Source organism: Chrysemys picta, chromosome 1 (genome assembly GCF_011386835.1).
Source record: "Chrysemys picta bellii isolate R12L10 chromosome 1, ASM1138683v2, whole genome shotgun sequence".
Taxonomy (NCBI): Eukaryota; Metazoa; Chordata; order Testudines; family Emydidae; genus Chrysemys; species Chrysemys picta.
The window spans coordinates 216,454,856-216,474,019 of NC_088791.1; the positions used below are offsets into that span (position 1 = coordinate 216,454,856).

The following is a 19,164-nucleotide window of genomic DNA, read 5'->3' on the forward strand; positions in this document are numbered from 1 at the left end:
TATTTATATTGAGCCTGATCCTTTGAAGACAAAAGGAGTCTTTCTGTTGAGTCGAATGGGCATTGGATCAAGCCCATGGTGCCCAAAAAGTTTTCAGCATTAGGTAGTGACAGAAAACTATTACGAGTTGTTCATTAGCCAATCCCAGGGATTGGCAACCTTTGGCACGCAGCTCAGGTAAGCACCCTGGCGGACTGGGCCAGTTTGTTTACCTGCCGCGTCCTCAGGTTCGGGTGATCGCGGCTCCCACTGGCCGCGGTTCGCTGCTCCAGGCCAATGGGGGTGGTGGGAAGCGGCGGATAGCACATCCCTCAGACCACACCGCTTCCCACAGTCCCCATTGGCCTGGAGCGACGATCTACAGCCGGTGGGAGCCGCGATTGGCCGAACCTGCAGACGCGGCAGTTAAACAAACCAGCCCGGCCTGCCAGGGGGCTTACCTGGCGAGCCGTGTGCCAAAGGTTGCCGATCCCTGGTCTATCCTAAGCAAAACTATCCTTGTGTCATACTATGTATTGCATTATAGATGGCTTTTTCTTTAAATTTGTGCTTTTGCACAGACAGTTTATAAACCTGGCTTAATGGTACTAACCTACACCAGGTATCTGAAAGTACTGTAAATTATTTGCTGGTTGTATGATGCCTTTGAAAGCAAATGTAGTAGACATTATTGTGTCAGCAATGTCTTAAACACATCCCTAAATTGCAATATGTGCTAATTATTGGACCTCAAAGGAACCTGTTTTAAGGCCAAATATTGTCCTTGGCTATGCATGCACAAGTTTCATTGTATTTATGTAAAAAGGGTAGAATTTGGCCAACATTCCTTAGAGAATCTGATTAACGTAGAACAGGTTAAGTGAGAGAATTTGACACAGAGGACATTGGACTTGTTCTTTCCTCTTTTTAATTTGTTACCTCTATAAAGTTCCAAGAAGTCCTTTAACTTTCATTTGGATCTCATTAGAAATGGCCAGGAAGAACTTTAATTCAGAATTTAATCTGAAGAAACAATGCACTCTTTTAAAACTCTCTGGTACGTGCTTCTGTACAATTTACATAATGCCTCTGGCATCACAGGCAGTACAAAATGTAGAGAACTAGTTAGAAATCTGTATAGCCATATTACACTTTTATCCTGCACTTCTCACACATAGAACATGTTTTGCTGTAGGTATGTTCTATAGGCCCTGGTCTATTTGCTGGTTACCCAAGGAACTGAGCAGCTATATCAGAGATTAAATCCTTTCAGTGGAAAACAATTCTAAAATTACCAGAAGCAGCTGTCTGCCCTTGGCATTGCTGACAAAGCAAGCATAGATGTTCTTAAGCATAAGTTTGTTTCTGTATACCTAGATACTAGGGATCAGGAAACCATAAGCAGATCTGAAAATGGGTTGGTAAATAGTTTGAATCCTAGTTATTAGCAAAATGCTGGTAAGTGGATTTTAAGCTCTAAAACCATGCTTGCTTTTCACTTGCAAATGCATTTTTTTCTGTTCACACTGATGTGCCTTTTTGATGTAAATAGTGAGAGTGAGTTTTAAATTTATTGAAAATTACAAGGTTATCTAGCGGGAGCATAAGCTTTCGTGGGTAAGAACCTCACTTCTTCAGATGCAAGAAGTGAGGTTCTTACCCATGAAAGCTTATGCTCCCAATACTTCTGTTAGTCTCAAAGGTGCCACAGGACCCTCTGTTGCTTTTTACAGATTCAGACTAGCACGGCTACCCCTCTGATATTTGAAGGTTATCTAGGTTTATTTAGCCAGGAATTTTGAAGTTATGTTAACAAAAATGTTAAGAGTATATAATATTTTACTAGCTTGATTTTTGTGATGACTATGAATGTTACATGTTTTTAATTAGAAGCTCATTACAGCTGTTAATTTTTAGATCTTTTACACTTTTTATTTCTTACCTCCACAGATTAATCAAGGAATAAAATACTATTTCCCTCAATATCCGTTTCCCCAAAGGCTTCATGTTGATCTCTCTTGTCTTACTGGACAAAGAGAGATCAACCTGGCTTTCCCCCACAGCCAGTCAATATCACCACAGGACTGGCTGGTGGTGGTCACTTCCGAATTATGGGTCCATGCCTGTAAACACTATTAGGCATAGTGCAGTGAGTAGTCCCATTGACTACCATGGGAATATGACTGTTACCCTGTAGCAAGTGTTGTGGGGACTGAGCCTCATGTAAAGTGCTTGTTTCCCCTTCGCAGCATGCCCAACACCTGTCTGTTCATGTATGGAAGAACCAGGTGAGAGATGGAGAATCTTTAATATACCAGAATAGTCTGAACGTTATTCAGTTCTTAGATTTAACAAGTAGTTCCCCTATGACAGTAGAGTTTTATTTCTTCCAACCAATACACAATTACATTTCAGTGGAATGATAGCAAAAACTAAATCTACTGTGCATCTCAAATTTGCTGTTTTGGATTTGAACTCATTCGTGTAATTTTCTGCATTGATTTTAGAAGGAACAATACCGGCGACAGAGGGAAGGCATTACAAGTGATGCTTCAAGTCCTGCAGACGTGTGATCACCCTGCTCCAGATATGTTCTGCCTGTGTGGGAGAATCTACAAGGACATATTCCTTGATTCTGACTGTAAAGATACCAGTAGCCGAGACATTGCCATTGAATGGTAACAGAAAAAGCAAACCCATTTAACAGCATTTTCAAAGTTTTACATCTGGCTTTGAAAAAACAGCAGAATTTATCTAAACAAGACTGTGCCAAATTATGAGCCTAAACTCCAAGGTCTTTACTTCCTCACAGTCTTTATTTAAGCAAACTCCTACTGAAGTAAAATTTGCACTTGGTTTAGTCAGAATTGGGAAAACTTTGAGTAAGGATCTCCATTTTGGCCAACTGTATCTTAGTGGTTTTTTTTTTTTTTTAAGGCAAACAAATTCCTGGTCTCTCACTTTTCTCTATGTATTGGTATGGGTTGGGAATGCTGCACAAACAGCGAATTCAGGGTGAAATTCACCTCCGTCGTGCAGAGACACCACAGAAGACCTAGCACTATTTACATCTCACTTAAACCCCACTTTGAGGGTTTAAGTGAGATGCAGGTAGCGTATAGGCCTCGTGCTGGTCTTCTGCACAGGGAGGAATTCTATCCTCAGTCCCATGAGGGGATGCTGAGAAAGGAGATGTCTCATGTTGCTCAATAGCAAGTTGTCCAGTGAGTTTAAGGAGCTGCATTGATAAACTCCATTTAATGCAGTCATGCTGCATACATGTGTATACACAGATATATATATGTAAGCTGAATATTGTACAGTAATTATTCAAACGTCTGCTGATTACAGTAATGTTGATGGTGTATTTTCTGGATCGTTACTGTAAAATACTATATTTTCTTTTCAAAAGGGATGTCTCAAGCAAGATTAATATTACAATGTGTGCAGGGAATAATGAACCCCCAGGATGTAAATGGGTCTCTCCTGAAATTAAATAAATGCATAAAAACAGTTGGCTCTAGATAATTTAGCCAAGTTCATGGGAGTTTTGCTACTAAGGAACAGGATTTGGGGCATAGAGACATAAAGAAATAGAACATGTGTAACTCTCAGCCCTTTATGTAAAATTCTCACTAAGAAAGAACATCTTGCTGCATTTTCCTTGATATTCCTATATCACCAGTGGAATAAAATGACATTCTGTTGTATTAAATGTTAATTTTTTAAAATAACTAACTCAGATTTTCCTTCCTCCAAATCATGCAAATTGATGGGACACAAAATTGTATGCAGGTCCTCTGCTCTCCTCCCCTCTCTTCTTTGACGACAGGTTAAATCAGTGGCTCTCAACCTTTCCAGACGACTGTACCCCTTTCAGGAGTCTGATTTGTCTCGCGTACCCTCAAGTTTCACTTCCCTTAAAAACTACTTGCTTACAAAATCAGACATAAAAATACAAAAGTGTGACAGCACCCTATTACTGAAAAATTGCTTACTTTCTCATTTTTACTATATAATTATAAAATAAATCAATTGGAATATAAATTTTGTACTTACATTTCAGTGTATAATATATAGAGCAGTATAAGCAAGTCATTGTCTGTATGAAACTTTAGTTTGTACTGACTTTGGTGCGTTTTATGTAGCTTGTTGAAAAACTAGGCAACTATCTAGATGAGTTGATGTAACCCCTGGAAGACCTCTGTGTACCCCTGGTTGAGACCCACTGGGTTAACTCATGGTCTCTAAAGCATTCCCTTTTCAGGGTGGTGTTGGTACAAAGTAATGAACATATTACATGGTCCCTAAAAATACTTTTTTCCCAGGGACGATGAGCCCCTTTTTCACAACTGTGCCATGTTTTGTGTTTAAGGCACAGTAAGATGTGAGCTCTAGACTCTTTGTCTCTGCAGGTACCGCAAAGGATTTGAGCTCCAGTCAAGTCTGTATTCTGGAATTAACCTTGCAGTTTTGCTGATTGTGGCAGGGCAGCAGTTTGAAACCTCTATGGAACTAAGAAAAATAGGTAAACAATAACTTTGTGTTCTCTTTAATAAAGAACAATTGAATTTTATTTTGCAGAGATGGGTCTGAGGTGTATTCATCTTTGCCCCTTGGTCCCTTTATGCCAGCTACACCAACATAAAAGAGGCCACAGAAGGAGCATAAATCTGCTCCAGGGAACACCCAGATATGAGTGACCCCTACAATTGCTGCAGAGACAGCTCTGTGCCACCTCTTCAGGAGCCCTGGGAACAGGGGGGGCGGGGGAATTAGAGCGCACAGCAGAGGTGGAGGGAGGTGGTGTAGGCAGGTCTGGACCTGTGGCCCAACTGTTCTGCACCACTGCAGTGGTTCAGAGTTACTATTGCAACAAAGGTGTAAGTTAAGGGGCATTGAGGGCCACTATGGACACAGAATCAGGGAGACCATCTCCCCCCGCCCCCCTTGTATCAGTGCAGAGATGAATCTGGCTCAAAATTTGGTTTAGCCCATTATAGAATTAGGAGCCAGTTGCCCAACTCAGATTCTAGTTTCCCCAAAGTTCAAGAGCTTGATTGAAACCCATCCCTGATATAGATAGATCTGTAAAATAAAACTGTTGTATTATAGATTCAGTTGCATTCTAGAAAGGTAATAGCCAAAAATCAAAGTTCTACATTTGGAATCGGATCCTCAGCTGCACCAGAGCAGCCCTTCCTGCAGCAAAGGAGGTCAGGGGGATGCAAAAGTGTCTTTTTAACCACTTTTACACCTCAATCCTGGGACCAGACTGCACCAGCCCCTGGCCTAGGGACTGTTCCAGCAGGTGGGGATCTCTAGGACATAGGGACACCTAGGTACATCCCCTACACTGGGAGTCAGTGTAAGAGCTCCTACAGTGGCCCTACACAAAATAAATCCTTCACTGGCCAGTTGAGCCATGTTTAAGTTTGTGTTTTGTCACCACAGCTGTACAAAGTAGCCTTAATGGGGTCAAAGCATCTGGCCCATAATCTCCAGGTAGGAGTAAATACTCCCCATTCTTTCATTAATGACAGTTCCATCTCTGAATGATCATTATGATAGTGATAGCAAAATGTGCAAAAATTTCATTTAAAATAGAAGCATTCTTTCAATGTGAAATTTCCCAGGTGTGCGGCTGAACAGTTTGTTGGGAAGAAAGGGAAGCTTGGAAAAAATGAATAATTACTGGGATGTGGGACAGTTTTTCAGTGTGAGCATGCTGGCCAGTGACATTGGTAAGGCAGTGCAAGCAGCGGAGAAACTGTTTAAACTGAAGCCTCCAGTTTGGTAAGTAGTGTGTGCTCACATTAAATGCACATATTGTCTCGGTCAAAAGTGCTATCTTTTGGGATTTTTATAACTAGACTGGACAAAATACTAGAAAATGTCCAGCAGGGAACAATCCTAACCAGACAATTGGATGAACCAGATGACTTAACACATTTTTAAATCTCAAATTTTTGCAACTCTGATTTGAACTTTATTCTTTATTGTGGGTTTTTTTCTGGTAGAAAATAAAACTATCCATCAGACTGATAGAGCTGGTTTTAGATTCTCCTTCTACGTTAAGGGGAGGAGGATGGTGGAGATGACTCAGACTGAATTAGAATTCTCTTCTAAGTATTGATATGTGCAACCCATTCTGCCCCCCATGTGATCACTCCATTGGCATCACTACATAGGGATCCATTTAACCATGTACTTGTCAAATCAGTTGTGTATAAAAGCATACTATAGATTCATGTCTAAGCTTGATATCAGGCCTATAAATCTGTAAAATCAACACAGTCATATGTAAATGACAGTATCTTGTAGAATACATTTAATTTTGTTTGAAATTACATTTGAGCTACTAACTTATTAAAAAGCGTTGGGAGGGGAGGGGGATTCAGAGTCCGTCTCAGTTTCTCTCTCTCTCTTTCTTCCGCCCGCCTTGACTGACTGTATATGTTCTAGGTACTTGAGGTCATTAGTCCAGAACCTGTTGTTAATTCAGCGTTTCAAGAAACTCACCATCGAGCATTCTCCCAGACAAGAGAGACTGAACTTCTGGTTAGATATCATTTTTGAGGCAACGAAAGAAACCACTAATGGACTGAGATTTCCAGTAAGATGCCCAAATAGGTTTTGTAACTAATTTCCCCAGATCTTATTGAATGGCATTAACCAAAATCTATCATTTTTTCAATCTCCTTTCTTCTAAGTAGTCATTTGACCAACCTAAAAACATCTGATGCCTTCTGTAAAGTACAGTAACAAATACACCATAATAATATTGTTTTATTGTAAATAGGAAAAAAACATGGATTTTATCAAACAAAAAAAATATGTAATGTCTGGTTTGAGGTTGCTTATTATCCTATATCACTATCCTTCTTGAGATCTTACGGTATAGTTGCTGTTACATTTCACTAAACAGAACTTTGGGTTTTTTTAGGTTTTAGTGATCGAACCAACTAAGGTCTACCAGCCTGCATACGTGTCAATCAACAATGAAGCAGAAGAGAGAACTGTCTCTCTGTGGCATGTCTCGCCTACTGAAGTGGTAAGACAAATGGCAAACACATTTCACATGGCTAATGATGCTTTGTACTTGTATGGCTCCTTTTTCATCTATGGATCTTGAAGCACTTTAAACTTTTCTACATCCCTGTGACGCAGGACAATTAATATCTCCATTTTACACATGGGGAAACTGCGGTACTATAGAGAAGGTGAAATGACTTGCAGATCTGGGATTATTCAGCGGCTGATCTCAGATTAGAATTCATGTGTTTGTGGCTCCCAGTCCTGGGCTCATTTCACTAGAACATGCTCTATCAAAGTCCTCCATGCATCTGATGAAGTGGGTTATAGCCCATGAAAGCTTATGCCCAAATAAATTTGTTAGTCTCTAAGGTGCCACAAGGACTCCTCGTTGTTTTTGCTGATACAGACTAACATGGCTACCACTCTGAAACCTTTTGGGTAGCGTGATTGATACTGTTATCCTCTTTAATTTTGTTTTTTACATTAGCACATGTGATTTTACAGAGATACAATTCAAAGCTAACCTACGTTGATTTAGTTATTATTGATAAAGCACCATAATGTGCATGGCATTGTTGAAATTGTAAAGGTTTTCCAAACGTAGGAGGCAGCATGAAAGAAGATAGAAGGTTGTGTGCAGGTGAAGGATAAAGTCAAGAGACAAACTTTGTTGCAATATGGGGTTATGAGAGAGGGTGTAGGAGGAAATTTATAAAGAGATGTGATGCAGACAGGTATGGAGTTGTCCAAACCTTTAAAAGTGAGAAGTAACTTGAATTTGATGAGAAAGGAGAATAGAAAGCCCAGAGTGATCAAGAAGGGGGAGATATTGTTGGAAAGGCATGAGAGGAGGACAGCTTTTGCAGCCTCCGTGAGGTAAGATCTGGAAAAGAGGTATGATAGCCAAAGAGGTTATGATAACCAAAGTAAGAGATGACCAAATAATGGAACAAGGTTTTAAATGTTTGTGCATCCCTGAAATCTAATCTGACCTGGTGTGGTGGGGTTGTGCACTGCTCCCAATACAGGCCACGGCATATATGACACAATTTTACCTTACAAAGCAGATTCCTTGTGGACTGCCCTAACCTATGTTAGCTGACAACAGTAACCAAGACACCATCCACTTGCTGGGGACAGCTGGAGGGCAGTACTTATGGTCAGACTCTGTCCATCTCCTTTCAATTATTTCAGTGCCAGAGCTTCCTGGGGGAGAGAATTCATAGGAACCAATTATGCTAGCGCTCTGTCTGCTGAAAACAGGAGGGTTCTATTCTTAAAGAAGAAGAGCAGGGTAATGGATCTGCCCTATGTGTGGTTTTTAATGTGAAAGGATTGCTTAATCAGTCCAAAGATGCACTGTTTGGTAAATTACACTTCAAGCTTCAACTTTGCTTTTGAAACTGAATTTTACACTAGAAAATATGTATCTTAATTCACTGTGATATTTTTTAAATTGCTTTTCTTCAACTGAGTTAAACTAGCATTGAATATAGGTCCTACATTTACCCAAATCTATTCATCCTTTCAAATAAAAAAATGGAGATGTGGCTATTCTTGCCAAGATCCTATGTATTGTATGACTTTGCTTTCAAATAACAAGCTGAGACTAACCTGTGGTTGACTTAGATCTTTGTTCCTTACAGAAACAGATTCATGAATGGAATTTTACAGCTTCCTCCATTAGGGGAATAAGGTTGGTATGTTTGAAAACAACTAATTACGGTTTCACATTTAATGTTTCACTTATGTCAAATGATCATGCCTTATGATTTGAGATAATGAACTCTGCTTTTCATTTCCTGTTGAATCTTTCTTCTACTTAAACCGCTTCAAAACATTGTAACAGGGAAGAGTCTGTCTTTCCTTAAGTCAAGCAGAGCAGTAAGCTTCTGCTATATAGAGTCCAACCTAAAATATTGGAGTTCTATTTTGAACTGTATTTATAATTTTTATATTCAGCTAAGCCGGGGTTGCCAAACTTTTTGACACCATGACCCCATTTTAACTAATTACTTCCTCCCAGGACCCCAGACAGCCTGGAGGATGCCATTTTGTCCTAGAATATGACATCCTCTGCACAGAGTGATCTTGTATGTATGATGCATGTGAAGTCATGCTGTGCGGAGGATGCCATTTTGTAGAGCAAAATGGCCTCCTCGAGGCATCATGACCTTGCACACACTGTACATGTGAGGTCACACTGTGTGGAGCAAAATGGCCACACTAGGGATCACCACAACCCCATCTGCTGATGGTGTGACCCCGTTTGGGGTCGCAACCCACAGTTTGGGAACCACTGAGCTAAACCCACCCTCAATTGGTGCAATCACGCTTTGTTAGTTCCATGTCACTGGAAGCTAGATTTCCAGGAAATAAATTGTAGTTTCTTTTCCATGGTTGACACTTTTGTATTTAAAAAGAAGGATGAGAGAGGGCTGGAAGAGGCCAGCTGAAGACATCTCTTACATTAGGAGACATCTATAGAGAAATCTTCAGGCTGCAAGAAAAGTACAGGGGTTGCCAACTGTCTAATCTCACAAACCCAAACACCCTTACCCCGCCCCCTGCCCTGCCTCTTCTCTGAGGCTGCACTCTGCTCACTCCGTCCCCCCTCTCTCTGTCGCTCACTCTCTCCCACCCTCACTCACTTTCACTGGGCTGGAGCGATTGCGGGCTCTGAGCTGGGTTCGGAGTGGGGAGGGGCTCTGTGCTGAGCCTGAGGCAGGGGTTTGGGGTGCAGAGGGGTTGCAGGCTCTGGGCTAGGTCTGAGGGGTTTGGAGTGTGTGTGTGGGGGGCTCCATGCTGAGCCTGGGACAGGGGGTTGGAGTGCAGCAGTGGGTGTGGGATCCAGGAGGGGGCTCAGGGCTGGTGCATGGGATTGGGATTTGTGAGGGGTGCAGGCTCTGGGAGGCAGTTTGGGTGCAGGAGGGGGCTCTGGGCTGGGGCAGGGGTTGGGGTGCAGGAGGGGGCTCATGGCTGGGGCAGGGGGTTGGGTGCAGGAGGGGGTGAGGGGTGCGGGCTCCGGCAGGGTGGCGCTTATCTTAGACGGCTCCCGGTCGGCGGCACAGCAGAGCTAAGGCAGGCTCCCTGCCTGCCCTAGCCCCACGCTGCTCCCAGAAGTGGCTGGCACATCCCTCCAGCCCCTGGGGGTGGGCAGATGGCTCTGCACACTGCCTCCGCTCACAGGCACCACCCCCGCAGTTCCCATTGGCCGCGGTTCCCAGTCAATGGGAGCTGCGGAGTCGGCACTCGGGATGAGGGCAGCAGGCGGAGACTCCTTGCCTCCCTCCCCGCACCCCAGAGGCTGCAGGGACGTGTTAGCCGCTTCCAGGAGCAGCACAGGGCCAGGGCAGGCAGGGAGTCTGCCTTAGCCCCGCTGTGCCACCAGACTTTTAGCAGCCTAAAATCTTCCGGTTTGGCTTCAGTAGCCTCTGGGAGATAGAGCCTGATTCTGAGAGACTCCCGGTGAAACAGGGAGGGTTGCCAACCCTCCATCTCAGACCCAGATAAGTGATGTGTACAAAAAAATACCTGAGATCACATCAGCAAAGGTGATTACCCAAGCTAGGTGTAGGAGCTCCTGAGAGAAATGAACCAATGGGTAACTTCTCTTGTCTTGTCTTCCTGGAATTTCTTGATCAAGAAACAATTAATAATATTGCCCAAAAGCTTCTTCCCTCAGTTTGACAAAGGATTAAATTAAATCGAACTCTAAATGTAATTTTGCCAGTTAATAGTAAAAAGTCAGCCATGTTTTCTAAAACTTAATTAATTTTTTTTTGACAAAGCTCGGTTGTAGTTTCTTAGGCCATGAGTTAGTTTAGTGTTAGCATAAAACATCAGTCCAATAAAGAAGATACATTACAACAAAGAGCTGTGAACTCAAAATCCTGGAAACATTACAAATAACTTACCCATATAATTGAGCACTTGAAGATATCACATAAAAAAAACAAAGAATTTCATATTTCCTCTCAAGTATAAGTAATGACCTCAAAACAGTACCCTTTTGATTAAATAAAAATAATACTACCTTTCTTGATTCATTAACCAAGCAATAAAATAATATAACAAGATTATTCTGCTCTGATTAAAGTCCTCAGAAGAGAGGAAGCACAGAGATGAAATAGATGGGAATTCTGTAGTGGCTCTGGGGAAATAATCTTACCCCCTAAGACTGCTGTGCATCCATTGCTGCAGTCTCACACTCCTGTGGGTCCTGGCCCCTTCTCCACGCAGCTTTGTTGAAGAACAATGGCTGAGGGAACCACATAGCCTCCTCACTCCTTTCCTAGTCTGTCCTTGCTCTGCCTCCCCCTCTCCCCCCACACACATAAGTGCTGGTGCAACAGTATGCTGGGAGCATGGGTGCTGGATCTAGGGGTGCTGCTGCACCCACTGGCTTGACGTGGTTGCCATTATATACAGGGTTTACAGTTTGGTTAAATGGCCCTCAGCACCCCCACTACACAAATTGTTCCAGCACCATTGCTGGGAGCCTTCACAGAGTTGTTGGCCCCTCGCTGTAAGGATCTGGGTCTGAAGCCTGGGTCTGCTGGTCCCTGAGCAATCGCTGTGTCCACATTGCCACCAGACAGCTCTGTCAGAGCAGCAATTGACAGGCTGTGAACGTAGTGGGCCCAAACACTACTGGATATGCCACCCCCGAAGGATTTGATTGGCAGTGCTCCCAGAGTCCCCGATTGGTCCAGGTGCACTACTGAAGCTTGGAGGAAGCACTAGGAACAGGAAGTTGATCATGCAAATAGCTTCTATGACAGACCCTGCTCCTTTGCCTTGCTCTAAGTTTCTGCTCTTATCCCTGGCTTTAGTTCCTGGCTTCTGACTCTGTCTCTGACCCTCAGCCTTGACTCCTGGCTTCCAACCTCGGCTCTGATCCTCCGTGCTGGTTCTGGTCTTCCAATTACAGCTCTTACCCTTGGTTCTGTTCCTGTCTCCTGACCCCAGCTCTAACCACTAGGCATGGTCGCCCAGGCCCCGACTGTGGCACTTGCACTCAAATCCTGCCTACCTGACCTTCAGCACTGCAGAACCACCGCTAGTCCTTCTGCACCTGTGCAACTGAGATGGGCGCAGCCAGGATTTTCCCTTTATTGCACTGGAGAAATGTTAGGTTATTTTTGGTCCCAACAAGTTTCCAAGACCAATGAAATGATTATTGTTGCTGGTGTGCACCGTTACCAGATAAGGAGTCCCTTAGCGTGCAAATTTTCTAAAACACACATTACTTACTTTACAGTGGGCTTAGTTTGCATTATTAATCGTTGCTTACCATGGTAACTTTAATTGAATAGTGACAATTCATTTGCTTTGGCTCCTTTCTTAATCATTTCTGCAGACTCTAAAACCCTTGGAAGTATAGTTTTATATGTGATTGAATTAGATTTGATTTCTTTTAACGTTTGTGTTTGTTGATTTTGAGTTATTTTGACCTCTTCAGGCTTTTGAAACTGTCACCAGTTATTTAATATAGAATAGTACTTGTAATCTTAATTCACACTTTTGTCAAATGTAATTGTTCTTTATGGTAGCCAGTTAATCTTAAATTCCTGAGGCATTCCTATATAGTTTGTTATATTTAGTAAACTGAAAATCATATGCATGGATACTGACTTGTTTCCCCTGTGTATAACCTTTGAAAATTCACATAATTTTTTATTCTAGTTTAGTCAGCTAAATTAATCTGCCTCATACATTTCTACACCAGAGATTGCTTCATCAAAGCCAAGTGATACAGTGACATTTGAAATGGAGAGTTTTATTGTGTGTTTTGTAAAGTAATAGAGCTGGCTGCAAAAAATGAGGGTTTCCTCCCATGTTACATTTCCAAAGTGAAATTATTACTAAATACAACTTTTTTTAAAATTATACAAAATGTTTTCTTTGTTTTGGCCGAATTCGCTCTATGTATTTTAGAATGTTGGCACTGTTGTCTTACCCTTAAATGTTACAGCAACCCAAAATATTGAGCGTTCAATTATTTCGTGTTCTCAAATGAACAATGCCTTTACAAAGCAAGGTGCCTCATACACATAAGTAAAGTGTTTGTCAAAGATTATTGAATGAAGGAAGAAAATATCATTTAGAGTGAATTTTGCTTGGGATCATAAGGACCATGAAAATTTCCAAATGCAGCTGAACTGCAGAGGTTCTCTTACAAAGTGGATACATAAAAGACCTCTGCGAACTCTACACTTAGTTGAACAGGGCTTCATGACAGTTCTGTGCAGTCTAGTGTGGAGGGAGAGCCTGGTGACTGCTCAGGGAAGGGAGGAAGGGGTTGCAGGAATTGGCAGTTATGCAGATCCTATGACTATGAACTCCTATATGGGGGATGCAAAATGTTTTGCAATTCAGAAGCTATTCCAATCCAAAAGCTAATAGCAGCTATGAAGGGACTGTAGGACTTCCATGTGCATTGTGCATGGACTTAAGGTGGATTCCATTCTCCCAGTTCCTGCATAGCTCTTCAGCACGTAGCCCATTTATTTGGGTTCTGTGGAGGGGTGATCAAAGAAAGGCAATTTTTCGAGAAAGGACCTGACCTCAATGGCAGATGTGGTTACGTATTAATCTGGTCTTTAAAAGGTTCTAAGAAGCTTACACACTAATGTATGTTGCCATTATTTCCTTTTTAAGGTTGATTGCAAATGTAACAGAAGTATAAACTAAATTTGTTAACGTAAACAAAGACCGCCCTGGAATCTAAATTGATGTTAAATCAGTTCAGTTTCCACACCTGGGCAGTCAAATACTAGGAAATCATATGAGTCTACTAAGAAAGGTTTAAAAAAAAAAAAAACATCTGGGATGAGGTTTGTCCCTGTCAAAGTCAGCATTAGTTTTGCCTGACTTAAATGTGGCCAGGATTTCACCCTCAATAATAGGTGACACAAAAGAGATTTTATATGTAAGGAGAACAATTACAGCTATTCTTGCATTTGTGAGAGAATTAACTGTCCTTGAGAAAAGAAAAGTTGTCTGAAATTGAATAATTCCTAAGATATTACTACCTCCTCCTCCATGCTGTCTAATATGAATCTATAGAGTAAAACTTTTTTTGATGGAAATTTTACAGCATATCCAAGTTTGACGAACGATGTTGTTTTCTTTATGTCCATGACAACTCTGATGATTTTCAAATCTACTTTTCCACAGAAGACCAGTGTAGTAGGTGAGTTGATTTTACCACAATAAAACTTCTCTGGTATGTGACTGGCAAGGGTGTGGAGACTTCCCAAAAGTGGGGGAACTGGGGGCCCCTGCTCCTTCCCTGGCCAAGCCAGAAGCTGGAGCGGGGCCGGGGAACCCACCGTCCCCCCGCTTGGGTTGGAGTGGGGCTGAAAGCATCCCCCTGCCTGTGTCTCCGCCCCCCCCAGACCTCCTGCCTAGGGTAGGTGGGGGGATCCAGGCTCCCCAGAGCTGCCCGTACAGCTCTCCCCGACCTGGCTCCAGCCGGGGGCAGGGCCACAGAGTCACGGCCTGGCCATGATAAGAGCTGTGCGGAAAGTTGTGGAGAGCTGCAGCGGACCCTCCATCTGCCGCGGTATGGGAGGCCCACCAAGAGCAGTCCTCGGCCCGTGTCTCCCCTACCCTCTGGCCAGTGCTGGGTTGGGGAGAGCTGGCATGGATTCGCGGACCCTCCACCTGCCCTGGGCTGGGCAGGGAGCCCGGGGGGCAGGACATGGGCTGGGGGCTGCTTTAGGCTCCCCCGCACCGCGGGCAGGTGGAGGGTCTACATGGCTCGCGGCTCCCATGACTGCCCAGGCTCCCCAGCCGGGCTCCACGCTGGCCTGGCCATGGGGTTGGGGCTTGGGGAGAAGAGGAGGGGACGGGAACAGGGTCCACCCTAGTGAAAAGCCAGGCCTGTCCACTTTCAAAAAGTGGGAGGGCCATGGCCTCCCTGTTCCCCTCCCCCGGTTCCGGCATCACTGGTGACTGGTATATAGCACTTAGTAGAGGACAAAAACTGACAGTGGTGAGCATCCTACGAAACTCAGACAGTGGTGCATGCAGCTATTACACTGTACATAGCATTGGCAGGGGTGCCTAGGGCTGTTTTTCAGATGAGAAATAAAAGTTCATTTGTGCACTTATCATCTTGAAACTTTTTTCTCATTAAGAAACTATTGGCCGAATTCAGAGTCATTTTGGCTAATGACCATTAATAGACCTATCCTCCATGAACTTATCTAATTCTTTTTTTAACCCAATTCCACTTTTGGCCTTCACAACATCCCCTGGCAATGAGTTCCACAGATTGACTGTGTTTTGTGTGAAGAAGTACTTCCTGTTTGTTTGTTTGTTTGTTTGTTTGTTTGCTTCCCTGGGAATACCCCCTCACCTTAGAGATATTGTGAAGATAAATTACTAAATGGCTGTATAGCACTCAAGCACTAAAGTAATGAGTGCCATAGAAAAAATATGCAGAGTTTAAAATGCTAAAAAATTAGCATTTCTTTCTTTAGAGCAGAGTTTGAATAGTTTGCAGTAAATAAGGCATGGGCTACACATGGAACAATGAAGCTAAAACAAAATATTGCATAACTGCTAATTAAATGAGCACCATTTGTTCTGTGTTCTTAGGGAGTCCTGTGGAGAAAATAGTATGTGATCATTTAATTAAAGACTGCATCATAATGCATACACATAAGGCGGCCAAATTAAAGTTGCACCAGGCCACAACACCATTCACTCAATTTTGGCTCTGCCACGCACCCCCCCATCATGATAGAGGGGCCAACCTAAGTGGGCAGTGAGGAAGCCAGGTCTGCTGCTCCTCACTGGTGCCAAGGGGCTGGCTCCTGCAGTAGGGTCCCCTGCCTGGCCGTGCCCCATTTCCAGGGCCCCAGCCCTAGGCACCCCTGCCAATGCTATGTACAGTGTAATAGCTGCATGCACCACTGTCTGAGTTTCGTAGAATGCTCAGCACTTTCTAAAAGTCAGCCCTTACCAAGGTGTCTCAGATTGTGCACCCGAAATTGAGGCACTGAATATCTCTAGTCACTTTTAAGTATTTTGGTTTTCATGTTTCTGTAATTGCATTTATAAAGACTAGGCCATACTAAGGCTAGTCTACAGATTTATCTAACTGAAACATTGTAGTTAAAAGAATTACGATAATAAACCCCAAACAAATGCTTGGGTACACTGCAGCTGATTAAACCACTTTGTAGATAAGTAGGGTTTTATTTTTCAATATGTTTGATATCTTTCCTCAGATAAACTATAGTAAATGTAAAGATGGAAAGTTAATGAAGGAACCCTATTACAGTTTGTTAGTAAATGTATTGCTTTGCACATGGATTACAAAGTTCTAGCTAATCTTTTACAGAGAGGGCGTTATCTTTGCTGATTGTTTGATACTTACTGCTTGCAGATTCTGTGGCTTGGTTAAGGAGATTTTGACTGATGCTGTGGGCAGTGCTTTGGAATTAGAAGGAGAGATTGATGGGGACACACTGGAAGTAAGTCATGTTTATGGGTAAAATAGCTGAAAACCCTAAACCATTTTTTCTTTTCCATTTTTCCTCCCTCATATGAATTTGTCTGAGAAACAAGGATAAGGAAATAACATTTAAATCCTTCAAAATATATAGAAAATTGCAACACTCCTGTAACTCTTTATACAAAACAGTTAACTTTCTTGTGGGGGGAAAATACAGGTTTGTATGTAACATAGTGCGCCATCTACTACAGTGGCTGGAGTCATATAAGTACATGAGAATGTGAGTTATTGATCTTGAAAATTATTACACATGTGATGGATAGTTGAGAATCACCTGATCCTGGGTGGAGTTGGATAGATAATGATAGCTGGTATTGCATACTTCCCAAGAAAACCTATTTAGAAACTGCCGCTTAGTTTTTCTAACCAGATCCAGGATGTTGCCATCTCTTTGGATAAATTAAATGGATAGGCTGTTTCGGCGATGATTGAATACCAGACTCTTGGCAATGTGAACACTGGTCTTTTCATCCAGAAAGTTTGGAATTGTCAGTTTTGAGGGTGTACACTGCATTCTGTTGTTATATTGCAATTGGGAAAGCATCGCTAAAAGATTGATGTCATTTTTATCTATGGGCAGGTAAAAGTAAATCCAGCTGCTGTTTTTAAAAAATACTTACTCTTTGTAGTTCACCTGAACCTAAGCTCTTTCTGCTCCTGTTTCTCCCATCAAAAGCCATTGCCAAATGGGCACTTCCCAGGAGCAATTTACTTACCTTTAGGATGCGACTAGGTCTTCATGATAATGAATCTCCTGTAGGAGTTGACACTTCAAGCAGGAATTGGGGGAGGGAAGAGTTGTTCAAGATTGTGCACTAGCTGAAAGACAAGGTTCCACAACCAAGTCTGAGAGTGCTGGCCATAGAATTCTCTCATCCTGCCAATGTAAAGTGCATCAGTTGAGAGAGTCTCTTAAGGCTCAGCTAAATAGTTCACATCTGTGGCCTCAGCATTTACTGTAGAGAAAACAGGATCCGTGAAGCAGTATTTTGCTTGGTCAGAGATATAGTTATATCTGGGGCAATGGGTTTTACATTGCATATTTGTGTACTTAGCCAACAGCAAGAACACTTCCTAACAATACAATGTATTTGATTGAGGAATAATCTCTCAAAGGAAGTAAGTTCACCATAGCTTGAGTCTTTTAAAAACTGAACTGAGCTAAATGCTTGAGGATACATTGTAGGGAATAATAATGCATTGATAGGTTCCATTTGTAAAAATGGTGGCCTAATGATATATATATTGCATCTTTAAATTGCATGATTCTGCAAGCAACCTGCATTTTTTCACATGTATTAAATTAAGTTTACTCTATTATGCAACAAGGGTCAAAGTAGAAATCAAGGTGTGGAAGGCAAAGGCAGAACTCTATCCATACAGGTTGCTACCAGTCCCAAAAGCTATTTGGTTTGAAAGCCCCTAAACAGATTTGTCTATATGGGAGAAGGGTTTTTTTGGGTTGGGGTTTTTGTTTGATTGGTTTTTTCCCACTGTTATAACTTGCCCATTGGAACTTTGGTTGATTTGACATTACAGTCCCTAAAAAGAAAAAGAAAGGAGAAAAAAGAAAAAAGAAAAACAATAGTTTTAGCTAGAAACAGCTGGTTCATAAATGAGATCAGACATGTTATATCACTCCACAGTTATAGGTTATGAAGTCTTGTCACTTAAAGAGGGACTATCATGCTGTCTGGAGTGGCTCATGACCATGAGTGCCAACCTCAGGGCAGATTGTCAAGAAGCAGGGCAGAAAGCCCAAACTGGTTGTATATTCTATAATTAGATTTCACCAACCCAGTAACAAATGTGAATTCCCAAAGCACTATAACAGACTTACCATGTAGTCACAGACAGTCTATCTTACCATCAAGGCGAGTTGAATTTAGGGATAGTTGGTTGCTGTACACCAAAGATTGCAAAATATTCAGGTTGCTACCAGTCCCAAAAGACCAGTCACTCACCCCATGTCAATTTGTACCTTAGATCTGTCACCAAAGATAATGCTTGTAGCCAATCCAGTAATAAACCAACTAAAGATCTATTAACTAGGGAAAAAAAAGTGAGAGAGTTATTACAAAGTTAAAGCCGGCAAACATGTATACACAAATGAGGTAGTCCATAGTTTTAAAAGGTGACAGAGTTGTAGTAATATGTCAGCTCTGAATGTCATTTAGGGCTAACCCAGGTTGACTCTGGGGATCTCTGCTTCTGTTTCATAGCTCTGGTCCTGTGAGTCCAAACAACAAAAAAGAGATGAAAAATTTTCCTGTCGGTTGTTTTTATTTTCTTCTTCCCAAATTCAAGCTGATGGGATGATCCCTTTTGCACTTAGCCTCTTCATGGGTATGAAAGGGCAGTTAACAAAATCTTTGTATTGTGATGTCCCATTTAGTTTTGATAGGCCTTCTTGGTGGTTGGGAGAAGATCCCTTCTGATTGAGTTCACAGTTTCAGAGCAAACATTTTTTACAGTCATAAATCAAAAGCTTAAATATTATGATATAGCATGTGATAAAGATATAATAAGTGAAATTAATGCATGCAGCAACCTACAAGCATCTCATAGAGTCTAAATACTAAACACGTTGAAAGTCCAATACCCATCTGAACCGT

The 19,164-nt window shown here is 42.1% G+C and overlaps 1 protein-coding gene across 5 annotated transcripts in view; it reads left to right on the top strand.

Moving 5' to 3' along the window:
* MAP3K15 (mitogen-activated protein kinase kinase kinase 15) overlaps window positions 1-19,164 on the top strand; it is a 166,529-nt gene that overhangs the window by 102,583 nt on the left and 44,782 nt on the right. For all 5 annotated transcript variants that reach the window (XR_010596664.1, XM_065579742.1, XM_065579738.1 and 2 more), the window contains 8 exons: window positions 2,487-2,657; window positions 4,395-4,507; window positions 5,616-5,775; window positions 6,445-6,595; window positions 6,926-7,033; window positions 8,664-8,713; window positions 14,120-14,215; window positions 16,421-16,508. Coding sequence is in view for 4 of the 5 variants with exons in the window: in XM_065579742.1 (XP_065435814.1) it covers window positions 2,487-2,657; window positions 4,395-4,507; window positions 5,616-5,775; window positions 6,445-6,595; window positions 6,926-7,033; window positions 8,664-8,713; window positions 14,120-14,215; window positions 16,421-16,508 (937 nt within the window). In the remaining variant the exon portion in view is untranslated. The remainder of the gene's footprint in view (window positions 1-2,486; window positions 2,658-4,394; window positions 4,508-5,615; window positions 5,776-6,444; window positions 6,596-6,925; window positions 7,034-8,663; window positions 8,714-14,119; window positions 14,216-16,420; window positions 16,509-19,164) is intronic.